The following is a 15647-nucleotide window of genomic DNA, read 5'->3' as shown; positions in this document are numbered from 1 at the left end:
GATTTACATAATTTTTGCACACCATCTCGTCCATAGTGTTGTCGACATGTTGACGATTTACTGAGCTTATCGTTGACGACCGTAGTTGACTGCAAATCGGATAAGAAGTACTTAGGAAAATTATGAATAATTGCAGACTCGTCTTATCCCACCAGGTTCAGTTTTGGCGTGTTTTTTCGGATTTAGCGACAAAGTTACCTTCACGATATCGAACAAAAGATAAGCCATAATCTGCAGAATTTCAGAGTAAATCGGTATTGAATACGAAAGAAGTTTGCAGTCCATGGATTCTAGGAGCTTGATTTGGGGAATCAATGTCACTGAGGGCAAGGTGGTGACAAAAACGGCATAATTGAAAGACAGACAAGTATGACGGGTACATAAGCTTTGACACGGGTTAAAAAGTTAAACTCGCACATTCTATTATGAAATATGAAATTAATTAATCCCCCAAACACCCCCCCCCGTTAATAACCTTGTCATCCTTAATCCTGCAAGTACAGAAACAAAACGTTGATTGGTATTTATATGATAAAAAATCCGCCTTTATTATATATATTATCAGGTTACGAAATTCGACAATGAACAAATTGATATTGTATTTATTTAATAATATGTTTCTTGAAATTAATTTGTAACGCTTTGGGGAGGAAGTCGAATAGGTGTGACGCCTTTAAAGACGGCCCTCCATCCACCCCCGGTATTGTTAAGGCTCGTCTTGTACCGCACCTCGGCGGCGGATGTGGTTCCAGTGTAGGTCGAAATGGTGTCCTTAAATAAAAACGAGCGTAATTAAGTTGGCATGCATTTCTCCAACAATATTCTTAAAATGGAAAGTCTCACAACGTACATATGCTCACAGATTTTTGAGCAAATTAGTGTGAATCGATCACATATTTAATTAGGATGAAATTTGCGAAAGGGACGATCTCCCAATGGGCACGTTTGGCAGAGATATTTGCATCCCAAGAGAAGAAAACGCGCAGTAAATTTGGAAAGGATAAAATTTGACAACTTTTGAACGCGTTTCTTTATCTTTGGATGCAGATATCTCTGCCAAACGTACCCATTGGGAAATCGTGTATATTAGAAAAAGTGGAATTCGTTTATGAATTCGGATTTCGGACACAAACGGATTAAAAATTGAATAAGGAATTACTTTTATATAAAAGAAACGAATTTTTTGTCCAAAATTGTTTAACAAATGCATATCAAATTTCAACCTTCCAGTTCCACTGCGCACTGTCCATCTGAGGTACAAACTATACTATCAAATCTGCCTTAACTAATTTTAACGGCGTTAAACAAAACAGAATAAATGTAATCGTTCATATCAAATGAAGTAACGAAATGAAGTAACGAAATGAAGGAGAAAACGCGTCCCAAACTTTACACTTTCCAAATTTACTGGCCATTTTCTCCTATTGGGATGCAAATATCTCTGCCAAACGTGCCCATTGGGAGATCGCGTCTTTCGCAAATTTCATCCTAATTAAATTTGCGATCGATTCACACTCATTTGCTCAAAATTGGAGAGCATACGCTGCGAGACCTTTTTTGTTAATTAATTTGTAATACAAATTTTGTATGCAAACTCACCCCCGGACAAAATCTGGAGAAAAGCACGCCTGGCAAGGTCGGGTTGTGTGGATCTGTGGAAAGTATTTCGACAAACTCGGTAGAACAATCGCCTCCAATTAGGAAATCTGAAACAATTAATTAAGTAATTGCACACTTAATTTTTAGCTGCTTAACCATCTTAAGTTTCTGTCTCTTTTTACCCGTAAAGTTCATCTGGACCACGAGCCCAGCCGGGACACGGACTCTCCAACGACAATCCGAATCAAGAGAGTAATTTCCGGGATACATTGGACTGCTGTAAGTTTGAAACAAGAGGAGTCTCATTTTGGTCAAACTCTACCACCCGGTAATCAGTTCATTTTCTTTCTCCTCTTATAACCAACCTTTCGGAGAGGATATTTTTAATTGTGGTGATACGTCGTCATTAATTTTGGTAAGTATTACCAAATTAATTATTTATTAACTAATTAAATCGTGCAATACATCATATAATTCTATTAATTGTTTTTTTCTTTATTTTATTTCAGGACATGGAGATGGGGGATGATCCATGGTCGGACGAAAATTCGTTCGTCTCCACCCAGAGGACAACCAAGAGAAAACGATCAGAGGAGAAAGTTGCAGACGAGGAGGAAGAGAAAGTTCCCAAAGCAGGAACATCCATCCCTCTCGTACCTAATACATCGAATATGTATGTTTTTCTTCTCTCCTCCCACGTATTGTTATTATTCACTGTCAAATTTATTATTATTATTATGTTACAGTGAAAAGGGGAAGAAGAAGAAGTCTACTCCTGTCAGACTAGTCGTTGAGAAGAAGAAGCACCCCCTTGCTCCCATCGGGAAACTTAATCCCCCTGCTACGAAGGATAAAGAAAATCACGGAAATTAGTGAAGCGCGAGACGATGTAGATTTTCAACCTGTTGGATGGACATTTCTTCCTCAAGATGAAGATATGGATGTTGATGAAGAAGGTTATTTGAGGGATGGGAGGGGGGTGATTGTAAGAGAAGGCGAATTACCAGAGAAATTTCAAACGAAATACATTGGTTCTTCAGCGAAGAGCGGGACTAAAGTCAAAGGTATTTTGACAATTATTAAATTGATGTGTTTATAAATAAGGTCATCATTTAATAAATAATAAATCTTATATTAGGATCTACCGATAAAACAAAGGTGGAATTGGCCGAGAAGACGATTCTACATTTGATTGGGTTTGATCCTGACACCTCTCCTGCCAGTAACATATACGAAGATTCGCCCGACTGGGTCTTGACTCCTCAAGGAGTGAAATTGACGGACGAACAGAGGGAAATACTTTTCCAAAAGATTTTTGCCGCAGGTGGCCGTGTACCCCTCATTGGAAAACCCGAGCTGAGCATTATTATTCACAAATCGCCAACCAACAAAGTAATCCATTTATGTTTAGAGCTTGTAGAGGAAGGAATTTATAAGGCCAGAAGATTCTGCACCGAACCAGGTACATTTGCATTTTAGTGAATGGTTTCCGGTTTCCCCATTATTTCAAACTTGCATTAAATATTATTATTCTAGGATGTTACACCTACGACAGAACACTTGCTTCTGACATCCATCCGAAGTGTTCTATCCATAAAGATCGATCATTCCATGCGGTATTCAAAGTGACAGACTACACAAATAGGTCAACCCTAGTTCAGTTACATACAAGAATTTTCATCTCTGTCAACCACAATGCCACCGAATTAGAAAAATACCAGGAGGCGGAATTAGTTATGTGTCGCAGGATCATTGACAACAAACTATGGATGAAATATTGCAACCCCGATAAATTACTAACCGAGGATGATGAAGATGATGAGGACGTTGAACATGAAGAAAAAGACGATGAAACCACAAAATATCGTCATATTCCGAGATCCATTTCTAGGGACTACTTTGAGAATGAAGAGGACGCTCTCAAGAAGTTGGCACTCGAGTCGGTTAGTGAATTTGATTCGAAATTGTGCATTGTAAAGTAATAGTTGGAAATGAAGCATAATTTTTGTATATTATGTAGACGGTTGGTATGTTTATGAAGCTTGCCCCGGGGACACAACCTTTCAACAATCTTGATGATATCATCCCCTTCGTTTATGGGATGGAGGGCGAATTGGACGAGCGTTTAAAAGAGTTGGGGATGGAATTGAAGATTCGACGATCACTCCCACCAGATGAACAAAAGAAAGTTCCATATCCATTTCCTGGAGAATATTTATTTGGCTCGACAGTACCACAACAGGCCGAGAAAGGGAAATCGTTCCTCTACGTCATCATGTCAAGAGAGATGTGGTATTTTGGCTGGTCAGATACCCCCGGGTTTGAGAAACGTCTGAAGGTTGGGACTAAGACTGATGGTGCAAGTATGTACTATAATTTAACACGTTCAGAACCTCGTCCCCCCACTGTTACCTGTTACTTGATTGGAAAGTGTGATGATGCAGATAAGAAGATTATTGAGGCTAAATTAATTACTTCTGGTTATGTTGCTTATTTGCTTGGTCTACATAACCCTGTCCGCACTGTCCCTTCTCCACGAGGTTACTCTATAAACAAGTGTGTCTCTTTATATCTTCTAGATTCTAATTCCTGGAAGGAAATTTGTGCTTTTGTTGCCCTTTTCTGGGGTTATGAACCAATGCTGGCAAAATATGTAACTGTAGAATAATATGATTTGCAAATGAAATAAACTTATAAACTTATGCGAAAATACTTGATAAAAATTTAAATATTTGGAAATGTACAAACGTCATCCACCTGAAGCTGCCCCCGGTGTGGAAAAATGCGCCCCCACAGCCTCGACCGGATGTTGTCGTCGTGTACGAAATGTCGTACCCTCGACTTAACGCGATTCGGGTGAAGTAGCGAATCCAGAGGACATTGCTCAAAGAAAATATCGGGTTTGGTAGGGACGATCCGCAGAATTTTCCGAGACCGCGACCATTCGGCGATCCATCGCGGACCTAATTCAGCCATTTTAGTTAACGTAAATCTTTAAAATCAGTTTATCAGCTCTGGAAATTCATTTTAAAATTCTGGATTACAAAATCTGTCCACTAATTAAATTACCGATACGACAAAATAATTAAGATCGGATTTTTAAGACTACAAGTTTTTGAAATTACTTAATTAATTAATTTAGCAAGTCGTTGCTAATTAGAAAAATATACATTCCAGAGTTTGATCCTTTTTGAAGGAAATTTCAAGCTGAAAAAGCCTTCAGAAAAATTGGGACTCGTTCAAAGAACTGGCTTAAAAAACTCGACGCCATTCCATTAATCAAATCACTGACGGCAAATTTGTCGTCCAGAATTTTTTAAAAAAAGTTCCCAGAGCAGAGAAATTATTAAAAATGTGTTGATTTTGGGGATAAGCAGTCATCGAGTTTTGCGTTAAATATTTTTAGTATTGCTAATATTATTAATCAGTAATTAAGACCTCCATTGCGGCTTCGGAGCATTCCAGGGACGTCGCAGGTGTTCCAGGAAGTAGAAACTTGTTGAAATATAGCGAAATATAGGTTCCATTTCCGGCACGGATGGAAAACTGACAGTTTGACATGACCGGCGAATGGGAGGGGAATTCAGGGGAGAAGATTCGTCCCTGATGGTTCTCGTAGGTTCGGTTGCAGCCTGGAAAAAAATCAACAAATTTATTACAAGGTCACAATTTGTATGAGCATAAATTTAAATAAATCCCACCAGCCGCCTTGTACTCGAGTTTGAAACCTCTCCCAGAACCGGAAGAGTCCGTACGGAAGACCAATTCGATGGAGCGTCCCACAGAGAAAAAGTCGGGCGGAGTTTGACTCCCGCAGTAGCGGACGTCTTGCATGATCACGTCCTAGAAGAATTTCGGCATTACTTTTATTCTATACTTGGGCGAATATTTGATTAGGACTTGATGACTTATCACTAAAATCAGCACATTTTTAATCATTTCTCTGCTCTGGAACTTATTTTAAAATTCTGGACGACAAATTTGCCGTCAGTGAGTTGATTAATGGAATAGTTTTTGGAGCCAGTTTCGACGAGTTCCAATTTTTCTAAAGGTTTCTTAAACTTGAGATCTCCTCCTTCAAAAAGTGTCAAAATCTGGAGTGTATACTTTTTAAAAAATTGGGAACTCCCTGCTCTACAAATTTGTCGTCCAGAATTTTAAAATAAATTCCCGGAGGCGAAAAATTATTAAAAATGTGCTGATTTTAACGATGCGTCATCAAGTCCTACGTTAACCTACGTCAGCCTGGACATGTCTGTGTCTCCAGTCGACTGGTCCATTTCCAATGAAAAGAATAGGTCCGCTAATTCCCTCGGGAGAAGTGTACTAAAAACCAAACCGAGTTATTTTCTTACAACTTCATTAATAAGTTTGTTCCCTTTTAAATTCCGCACCGATGTGGAAACATCCTTAATTTCGAGCCAGTCATTGGAACAATCTGAACTTGGGGGAATGTCCATCTCGATGAACTTTACGTCGACCTCGTCGAAAAATGAGGCTCCATCAATAATCCATTTGCACCTCGTGTTGGGCGGATATTGGGACGGATATTGGGGCGAAGTTAGTACTTGTGACTCGGTGGTGGTCGCATTAAGGACGAAATTTCTGCCACAGGGGGCTGGAAATTTGTGAAAAAATAATGAGTAATAAAATTATTTAATGTAGGACTCGATGATTCTTCACTTTCACTTGAATCGTCAAAATCAGCACATTTTTAATCATTTCTTGGCTCATTTATTTCAAAATTCTGGGCGACGAATTTGTAGTCAGTGAGTTGAATAATGGAATGGCGATAATTTTTTTTAGGCCAGTTTCGGTGAGTTGAAATTTTCTGAAGGTTTCTTAAACTTGAGATTTCCTTCTTCAAAAAGTGGCAAAATCAGGAGTGTATATTTTACAAAATTGGGAATGGCCTGCTCTACAAATTTATCGTCCAGAATTTTAAAATAAATTCCCAGAGGAGAGAAATGATTAAAAATGTGCTGATTTTGACTGACAATGCGGTGACGCCAGCGGTCTCGCTCAGATTTTAATGAAATCACGATAATTATGTGCCCTTACATAAATAATTGAACACATGTTTCGGGATTTTTCATAATGCTCAGTTTAAACAAAGTTGTGATTGTATAAGTGGCCAAAAATTCGCATTTTTCTCCCTCAAAAACAAAAACAAAAAAAACTTTACGAGAAAAATGCGAATTTTTGGCCACTTATACAATCACAACTTTGTTTAAACTGAGCATTATGAAAAATCCCGAAACATGTGTTCAGTTATTTACCTAAGGCTACATAATTATCCAAGTTTCATCAAAATCGGAGCGAGACCGCTGGCGTCATCGCATTGTCAGTCATCGAGCCCAACGGTAATTAGTTAATCAATATTAATTATGCTACGCACATTCTCGGCTCGTAATTCTTGCCGTAAATCCGGGAAAGTTATATGAGCTATCGGTAACAAATCGAATCCAGATGTAATTATTCGATGAAGAGATTGCCGGTGGGGTTTGTGAGCCGCAGAATTTTCCCAATTTTTGAGAAAATGGTCCTGGACCGTCCCACATCTGGATCGGAAAGAGAAAAATTATTCGTTAAAAATTTGTAAATGGTGGAAGCCAATTTGTAAATGGTGGAAGCCAACAACATTTTTAAGCATAGTTTTATATTTATTTATATAGTACAAGGATAAGAAAACCAGGTTGAAACCATTTTAAATCAAAATGAGCTAAATTAAGCAATTTTTAATGTTTAAATAACACAATTTAGCAATATTGAATTAGATAATTTTTTTGAAAACTTTCGAAATATGGCATCCTGCTTATCCAACGGGTAAGTTAGACACGTTGGAGCGATGGTTTAAGGTGCAACATCTCGGATTTTGTCAAATTTTGGAATTATGAAGTTCAAGCTCTAAGTTTAAAAATGGACGATTTGATTTTCCCCTTCGAGAAGAATGGAATGCTTCCTCCGCTTGGTAAGAATCGCCCATTTTTTTTTTAATTGGACCTCAAATAATTTGACAAATCGTACAAACTTTCTCAAGAAACATTGGTTGTATTGACTTCAACTTCAACTTCATAATTCCGAAATTTCAATCGGAGTGTTACACTTCACACTGTCGCATTGTAGAAAGCAGCATAATAAAGCTTATGATTATTGTAAATGTTGAACCTCAATGTAATCGTATGGACACGGATTTCCGGTATCCGTCACACTTTTCCCCGGCGTGCGTCCACCCCCTTCGAGATTAAAAAATTGGAAGGTAACGTCCAAAGAGTGAAAGTCTGGTCCAGCAATGAGCCACTGGCAGTCCAACATGGGCTCGTAATTTCCATTCGAGGTCACACTTTGGATCGTGACGGGGCCCGAGGACACGTTCTTTTGCCCACCGCAGCCTTGACTTTCTCCTAAAAATTATATGAAATTTTCATGGAAATTCATCCATCACAGTAATTCGTTCGTGGTCAGATATGTCCTTATTTACGAAAAATACCTGAATGTATTTCATATTTATGAAACAACGCCAAAATATTTACGGAAAAAGCCATAAAAATTAGATTTTCTCAAAATTTGGATTTTTGAATTTACTGCTTTGGACTTTTTGTTGTTGAATTTTTAAAAATATCGTCTCACATCTTTGAAATATTTACAAAATATATGTATTCTTGAAAACCTACAGTGTGCAGTGTTTATATAGCCCGAGTCAGGGACAGAGTCCACTTCTAAATGTTTGTCAAGTGACCGGTACCAACTACTAATAGTTGGTACCGGTCATTATGGGAAAATTTTTGACGATTGCGAATTATTCTTAATCGTCGCTGCAAAATTGCAGCTTCTTTAACCAATTCGAAAAACCCCACTGGGTCCTCCTGGCAAAAAAATCTGAAATTTACTTCACATTTATTAAGCTGATCTAACTCTGCAGGATCAGGCCAACTTTTAGTCGTCTACGCCCGTTTTCTTAACCAGTGGGGGTGACCAGTGTGTGCAAAAAGTCAGCCTTTTTGCTATTTGTTCATGCCTTTTTGCGTTCCTTTTCAGCTTAATTTCAGCTCAATTAAATGATTTTCAAAAATCGGTATGGGTCACCCTCTCGAGTCCCTCCAGATAAAAAATTTGACCAATTTCATTTCATGTTCTTGCTTAAACCCCATACGCAACCTGTCTACCAAATTTCAACTCGATATGACGATTTTGACAAATCAGTATGGATCACACCCTCGGGTCTTTCAAAATTAAATTTTTTCCAACTTGAATTCATACTCTTTCATTAAACACCATTAGCAACCTCAGTGCCAAATTTCTGCCTTCTATGACAATTTTGAAATTTTGATGCATAATACCCCATCCACCTATATGACCCCCACTGGTCAACCACTTGACCGATTTCGCCCATCTTCGAACTTAACTCCTCATTTGACCCATACTACATGTGTACCAAATTTCAAGTCGATAAGATGAGTTTACCGAGAGTTATCGTAGGACGGACGGACGGACGGACATGATGGTTCCATAAGCCCTGACTCGGGCTAACAAATATGTGGAAGATTTCCGAATTTTTGAAATAATAGTGGAAATATTGATGTGTGAAAACCAGAAATATGTAAACCATTTCGAAATTTTGGTTAACGAACACAGCCACAAAGTTTGAGGGTCGGTCGTTATCAAATAAAAAACTTGAAAATATGTAAATACATATCCCCCCACTTATCATTTCATAACGCACCCGCCGTAAATTCCACCACGCCAGAAAATCCGCCATGCTGTATCGTCCAATCCGTGCTAAACTGTAGCGTCATGGAATTTCCTTTGGAGCTGAGAGGATGGAAATCTTTGGTCATATTTCCGCAGAAGGTTCCCAACAGTTTGTCGTCCCGGATTCCCTCCCCGTCGAACAGTTTGACAAAGTCGTACACGCATCTGGAGTGGAACTCGAGCTCGAGGGTTTCAAACCGGAAGCGAACGACGCGATTTGCTGGGGCGCGGATGACCCAGGTGCAATTCATGTGGGGCGCGGAGGTGAATGGGTGTCCCGGAGAGGAGACGAGACTCGGCTCTGTGATGAAACCCCCACACCGGAAAATTGAATAGCGGGCGAGGAAGCCTTCATTTTGGAATTGCGGTCTGGAAGAAAATATGGAAATTAGAACTTGTTGGATTGATTTTGTAAGAAAACAACGGATTTTGTGGAGTAACGAAAAAAATTGATGGGAAAATTTGGATTTCTAATAATTTCGATAAAGTTATGTTGAAAATTTAGATATTTTTATATAAATACAATTCAATGTAGTTCAATTAAAAAATTGATCTGAAAACAGGGAACTTTCATTAAAATCGAGATTTCTAGGAACGCCCTTGTAAAATCCGAGATATTTTTTTATGTAAGTGCTTTGTTCAGTAAAAAGATCGATACAAAAACCGAGAATTTTCATGAAAATCCGAATTTCTAAAACGCTAATTACTACAAAAACCGAAATATTTCTATATAAATGCTTTGCTCACTAAAAAAATCGATGCGATAAACTAGGAACTTTCACGAAAATCGGGATTTCTACTGTAAAGAACGAGAAATTTTTGTGCAAATGCTTTGCTCATTAAAAACCACATCCGAAAAACCGGACACTTTCAGGAAAATGTGGATTTCTATTAACGCAGAACGCTACTGTAAAGACTGAGATACACATTCACATTTAAAAATGATATTGTTTCATAAAAACGAGATTTTATCTTAAAAATCACGTCCACGCACCGATAATTATACGAAATCGTGACGGCACCCTTCCCCACAAAAGCGGGGGGAAGATTCGTCCCGCACACGACGCCGGGTTCGGTTTGCGGTCGACTTGAACTGTTGCCCTGCCACATGGTCAAGTTGACCTCGGGACACTCCTCCAGTACTTCGGATCTCTTGACCCCGTACGACGAGGGGACCGTGATGTCAAACGGGGACAAGAATTCGAGCACGACGTAGTCCTCCGTCCCCGCTTGGATGACATAGTCGCACCGTTTCGTTACCCAGTTTGACTCCCAGCCGACAAAGTTCCAGTAATTTTCTTGATTGAGGGAGGAAGAGTGGTTGAATCGGTCGAAATGAGCGGATCGGATGGTTCCTGAGGAGGGAGAATTTGCAAATGTGTGAATTTCAATTAGTTGCAAATACACATTTTTCCAGAGTAAAATACTTGTCCAAATAGTGTTTTGAGCTCCGTTCTTCTCAGGGTTTTGGATTTCCGGGGCTGTTACACCCACAAAAAGAAGACAATCCACGTGGAGAAGGCAGCAGTTACTCGAAAATGCAGGTTTTGTGAAAAATATAACTTTTTATCGCTATCAAAATAAGTCGTTTTCACATATTTAAAAAAAATGAAGTATTTTGACAGATAAAAAGTAACTTTTTTCAAGAAACATGTATTTTCGACTACCTTTACCATCTCCACATAGATTTTCGTATTTTTGTGGGTGTATCAACCCCGGAAATCCAAATCCTGGGAAAAACTGAGCTCAAAATAATTTAAATATTTTGACCCAGTATTCTGCCCACTTTAGATTTTCTCTCTGTTTAAAATTCTTACCCGAGGGTTCCTTGAAAAGCCCCCCGCACGGAGAATACCACACGAGAGAGAACCCATTCCCGTCAATGGCGGTGTTCGAGACGAATCTAACTTTTATCGAGGCAGTCGTCGTATTTATGGCGGGCGGGATTTGACGACCGCAAAATCGACCGAGAGGGTCCCATCCGTCTAACAAAAAGAGAGATATAAATATTGAATTGTTAAATAGAAATGTACAAAATTTTGCAATAAAAATTACCAGAATTTCCCTCCTTCTTGGCGAACAACTCGACATAATCGTTACTGCAATTGGTCGACTGCTCGATGTCAAATCGTCCATCGAACATGAGATTGATCACGTAGCCCGGAACGGACCTGGAAATTGAGAATTTGTGTCCGGCGTTTAAAAGATTTTGATGCTTCAATAATTGCATAAACTTTGATTACTTACTCGATGATCCATTCGCACTCCGTGTTTGGTGGATATCTGCAATCGCAAATTATTTAACGTAAGGCTCGATACCTCATCACCAAATTTCTAATCATTCCTCGCCTTTGGGAATTTATGTTAAAATTCTGGACGACAAATTTATAGAGCAGGGAGTCTCCAATTTTTGGAAAATATTCACTCCAGATTTTGACACTTTTTGAAGGAGGAGATCTCAAGTTTAAGAAACCTTTAGAAAAATTGGAACTCGTCGAAACTGGCTCCAAAAACTATTCCATTAATCAACTCACTGACGGCAAATTTGTCGTCCAGAATTTTAAAATAAATTCCCAGAGGCGAGAAATGATTAAAAATATGCTGATTTTGACGATTTTAATGTTAAGTCATCTAGTCCATCGTTAATTAACCGATTTCCCGACAATTATGTAAATTAATTAATTAATTGCCTTCTCCTACTGCCTCCTCCTCCTGGACCACTGATCGGTCCCACCGCCGGCACCTCGGGGGACGTCAATCGTCCATATTTTCTATGAATAATTCCCCCACATCCTCTCGCCACCTTTTCCGTTTGAACGCTGAAGCCACGCCGGCCCGGATCGGAATTTTCATCCGAGTGGAACTCGATCCAGACATGGGACGACATGGAGACGATGTCCGGGGGCGAATTCGATCCACAAAACTTGCCCAGCATAGGAGACGTTTGATACTTCCCGTTCCGCACGATGACATAGTCGCGGTCGCAACCTTCGTCCCCACCACCGCGGTGATCGTCAAGGTCAAGGTCGAGGAATCGGATGCGGATTTGAGAAGCGGGTGAGTACTCGAGAATCCAGATGCATTCGGTGGACAAGGGATAGGCTGGCAGAGAAGAGGCAGATTTAATTAGTGATTAAGGTCATAGATTAATTTGCGTAATTAAGTTGACATTTTAACTGCATTTAAAGCGAGCAAATTGGGTTTTGCAAAGCGCGTCACAAATTCATATTGCGTAATTAACTTGATAGTTTTACTGCATTAATTAAAATTTTTAATTCAAAACTTTACAAAATCTAGGACGTAAATTGGTTTTTAAAAACGCATGAGAATTTTTCAGAATGTTGCATAATTTTGGAGCGATTTTTCATCACAATTAAAAAAATATACACACTTTACGCGGTTACAAAGGCGTTAAAATTTAAAAATGTAGGTATTTCCTTACTCGCCGGCAGGGATGGTCAAAATATTTTGTGAAAATACAGTATTTTGATCTCCTTTCTTCCAAGGGTTTGGATTTCCGAGGATGTTACACCCACAAAAATACGACAATTTACATGGGGAATACAGCAGTCAGTTGAAAATACGGGTTTTATGAAGAGACTAACTTTTTATCGCAGTCAAAATACTTTATTTCTGGGAAATCGTGAAAACCAAGTATTTTGACAGCAATAAAATGTTAATTTTTTCATAAAACTTGTATTTTCGACCGACTGCTGTATTCCCCATGTAAATTGTCGTCTTTTTGTGGGTGTAACATCCTCGGAAATCCAAACCCTTGGAAGAAAGGAGATCAAAATACTGTATTTTCACAAAATATTTTGACCATCCCTGCCCGCCGGATAAGTGAGAGTCGTAATATTATAGTCATTTTACTCAAGGTTTACAAAAGTTACAAAATCCACGTCGTAAATTGGTTACTACAAAGCGCGTTCACAATATTTTGTAGAGATTTGTGAAAAACAAAATTTCAGAAAAATTACACACTTTACAAAGGCGTTAACACGTTTCTTACTCGACGGATAATTGAGACTCGTAATATTGTCCAGCGGACCGGCCAACCTTTCTCCGCACGAAGCCACGCGATACTCCAAACTGAACGTGGAATTGACCCAGGCCGCCTCGTAATCTACTTGAATTTTACTTCCGGGCAGGTACAGCTTCATCCCGGACACGGAACCGCACAGCTTTTTCCACGCCGCTTTGTACGTCACGTCTGACGGAGTGATGAGTAGCGACCCTAAATTTTAAATCGGTTTTGTAATCAGATATCTATTAACATTTGAATAAGGGTTTAATAATGGCACCCTTTTTCAAGCTACACCGGGATTTTCTAGCGAGTTATATCAAAAAATCGAGTAAAAAATTAGAAATCACGTGGCACTTATCATTTTGTTGAAGGGCCCCTTTTAAGAAAAATACTGGGGGGCAAAATACCCACGAGCGCCTTGGTTCTTGCTAGCAATCCATGTGCCTTGGTTTTATATAACTCGCTAACAGAGATCTGTGAATGATTAAGATTTGATAATCCTTAATGCCTAATTCAAACAAAATTGTAAGCAATTAATCATTAATCTCGAGGAAGCATGTCTAAATTATTAGGCCTTAATCATGATTAGAATTAAGTTAATTGCAATCATTAAACGTAGTAAAATAAAAATTATCTTAATCCTTAATCAGGATTAATTAAACCGCAATCCTGAATCCCGCAGTAAAAAGGATTGTGAATTAATCATTAATCGGTCCCAGCAAATCTAATATTGAATTAATCCCGGAATAATATTAATCCTTAATCTCACAAAAAAAACATTAATCGCGTATCTCAGCTCGCTAAAAAAGCTTGGTGTAGCTTGAAAAAAGGTGCCATTAAATCTAAAAAAAACCTTGAGGACAATTCGGATCGTTGGGACCACCCCAGGGTGGAATCCGTAACGAGTTTATGGTCACAATCGTCGTCCCGTTAGTTTCTCTGGTATACGAAGATGACGATCCTGTCGACCAGTAGCAGAGCGCGTTCGTCGTCGTGTCAGGCGTCCCGGTGGAAATATTGGGCGATAACAAGGTCCCATTTCCAGGAGGGAGCAGACCCCCACACGAACGAGGAAGGTCGGTGCTGTATCTCGCTTTGAAACCACGATGCGCCACGGAGTTATCCGAACCGAAGTAAATGGTCATTTCGTTCTGGGTAGTTTCCACGGGGGGAGGGAGATTTGGGCCGCAAAGGGTGCGATTGTAGAGGCGTGGTAAGTCACGCCAGCGACCTTGGAAGATCTGGGACCAGTTTACATAAAAGTTAAGGAAGGATTTATCGCCAAAATCGGCACATTTCTAATAATTTTTCAGCTCTGGCAACTTATTTTAAAATTATGGGCGACAAATTTGTATTCAGTGAGTTGATTAATGGAATGGAGGTGATTTTTTTTGAGCCAGTTCCGATAAGGTCCAATTTTTCTGAAGGCTTCTTAAACTTAAGATCTTTTCCTTCAAAAATGGTCAAAATTTGGAGTACATTAAAAAAAATGGAAACGTCATGTTCTACAAATTCGTCGTCCAAAATTTTAAAATAAATTCACAGAGCCGAGAAATGATTGAAAATGTGCTGATTTTAGCGATAAGTCATTGAATCCTATGTTAAAAATAAATAATTCATTTTTTTCTCAAGGAGAATAATTCCTTACAGAAACAGAGTCATAGCAAAACCTCCTCCCTCCCGATGTGTACGTTTCTTCCAAGTCGAAATCCAAGAACTCGAGGCGAACTCGTCGATCTTCTGGGGCAACGATGCGCCACGAGCAGTGTCGATAGTGTGGGTATGGGTTTGGATAGTTGGGCGTTTGAATGACCCCACTCGAAGCTCGGAATACTCCGCCGCATGCTAAAAAATGTGCATAATTAGTTTTCATAACTGTGTAAACAGTAAATTCGACGAAACTAACGTTCATTTCGTGCAAAAAATGCGACCCTGAATCCTTTCCGCGTCGTGTCTCGGGTATCATCGGAAATAAAACGGATCGAAATTTCGTTCGTGCTGGATTGAATGAGGAATCGTTGCGTGGTGCAGATCGTCCAATTCCGCGGATATTCGACATCTATCGATAATAAAAGAAACATATTTAGATAAAATTTTGCACAAAATTTGCATATTTTTTATGTTATAAACAGTTTCTTGCGGGGTTTTCCCCATTTTTTGCAATGAAACGGAAGAAATCCGAGGTGCAAGAAATGTATTTGTACATCAATAACGCCGGTAAAAAATATATTCCAAATTTCAGGTTTTCAGGTAAAAACATAAGATCACA

General features: G+C 39.1%; 2 protein-coding genes across 3 annotated transcripts in view; one reads left to right on the top strand and one right to left on the bottom strand.

Moving 5' to 3' along the window:
• Window positions 1-517: 517 nt before the first annotated feature.
• The window catches only part of LOC110856068 (cubilin), a 36118-nt gene continuing 20988 nt past the window's right edge, over window positions 518-15647 (bottom strand). Inside the window, exons 39-58 of the mRNA XM_035856639.1 lie at window positions 15285-15437; window positions 15027-15223; window positions 14232-14619; window positions 13364-13588; window positions 12042-12453; window positions 11599-11634; window positions 11407-11522; window positions 11169-11336; window positions 10346-10706; window positions 9323-9720; window positions 7768-8003; window positions 6998-7160; window positions 5994-6217; window positions 5839-5925; window positions 5301-5442; window positions 5038-5231; window positions 4357-4562; window positions 1782-1876; window positions 1600-1706; window positions 518-771 (exon numbers count right to left, since the gene is read on the bottom strand). Of these exons, the coding sequence (XP_035712532.1) occupies window positions 628-771; window positions 1600-1706; window positions 1782-1876; window positions 4357-4562; window positions 5038-5231; window positions 5301-5442; window positions 5839-5925; window positions 5994-6217; window positions 6998-7160; window positions 7768-8003; window positions 9323-9720; window positions 10346-10706; window positions 11169-11336; window positions 11407-11522; window positions 11599-11634; window positions 12042-12453; window positions 13364-13588; window positions 14232-14619; window positions 15027-15223; window positions 15285-15437 (4052 nt within the window). The 3' untranslated portion in view covers window positions 518-627. The remainder of the gene's footprint in view (window positions 772-1599; window positions 1707-1781; window positions 1877-4356; window positions 4563-5037; window positions 5232-5300; window positions 5443-5838; window positions 5926-5993; window positions 6218-6997; window positions 7161-7767; window positions 8004-9322; window positions 9721-10345; window positions 10707-11168; window positions 11337-11406; window positions 11523-11598; window positions 11635-12041; window positions 12454-13363; window positions 13589-14231; window positions 14620-15026; window positions 15224-15284; window positions 15438-15647) is intronic.
• On the top strand, window positions 1860-4322 carry LOC118437544. 2 transcript variants are annotated; one of them, XM_035856641.1, is made up of 7 exons: window positions 1860-2014; window positions 2109-2272; window positions 2346-2663; window positions 2738-3061; window positions 3136-3542; window positions 3620-3962; window positions 4179-4322. In XM_035856641.1, the coding sequence occupies exons 3-7, from the start codon at window positions 2537-2539 to the stop codon at window positions 4265-4267; spliced, it is 1290 nt and encodes a 429-aa protein (XP_035712534.1). In that variant the 5' UTR covers window positions 1860-2014; window positions 2109-2272; window positions 2346-2536; the 3' UTR covers window positions 4268-4322. The 2 variants fall into 2 exon arrangements, with proteins under 2 accessions (XP_035712534.1, XP_035712533.1); XM_035856640.1 differs by having other exon boundaries at window positions 1861-2014; window positions 3620-4322.

The sequence above is a fragment of the Folsomia candida genome, unplaced genomic scaffold, assembly GCF_002217175.1.
Source record: "Folsomia candida strain VU population unplaced genomic scaffold, ASM221717v1 Fcan01_Sc014, whole genome shotgun sequence".
NCBI classification, from domain to species: Eukaryota; Metazoa; Arthropoda; class Collembola; order Entomobryomorpha; family Isotomidae; genus Folsomia; species Folsomia candida.
The sequence above is the reverse complement of the archived record's forward strand: the minus strand, read 5'-3'. Positions and strand labels throughout refer to the sequence as shown.

Bases quoted from the DNA above. Each gene is read 5' to 3' on its own strand.
- LOC118437544 (XM_035856640.1), top strand. From the start codon at position 2,537: ATGGATGTTGATGAAGAAGGTTATTTGAGGGATGGGAGGGGGGTGATT. The intron at 2,664-2,737 runs GTATTTTGACAA...ATCTTATATTAG, and splicing joins GAGCGGGACTAAAGTCAAAG to GATCTACCGATAAAACAAAG. The intron at 3,543-3,619 runs GTTAGTGAATTT...TATATTATGTAG, and splicing joins AGAAGTTGGCACTCGAGTCG to ACGGTTGGTATGTTTATGAA.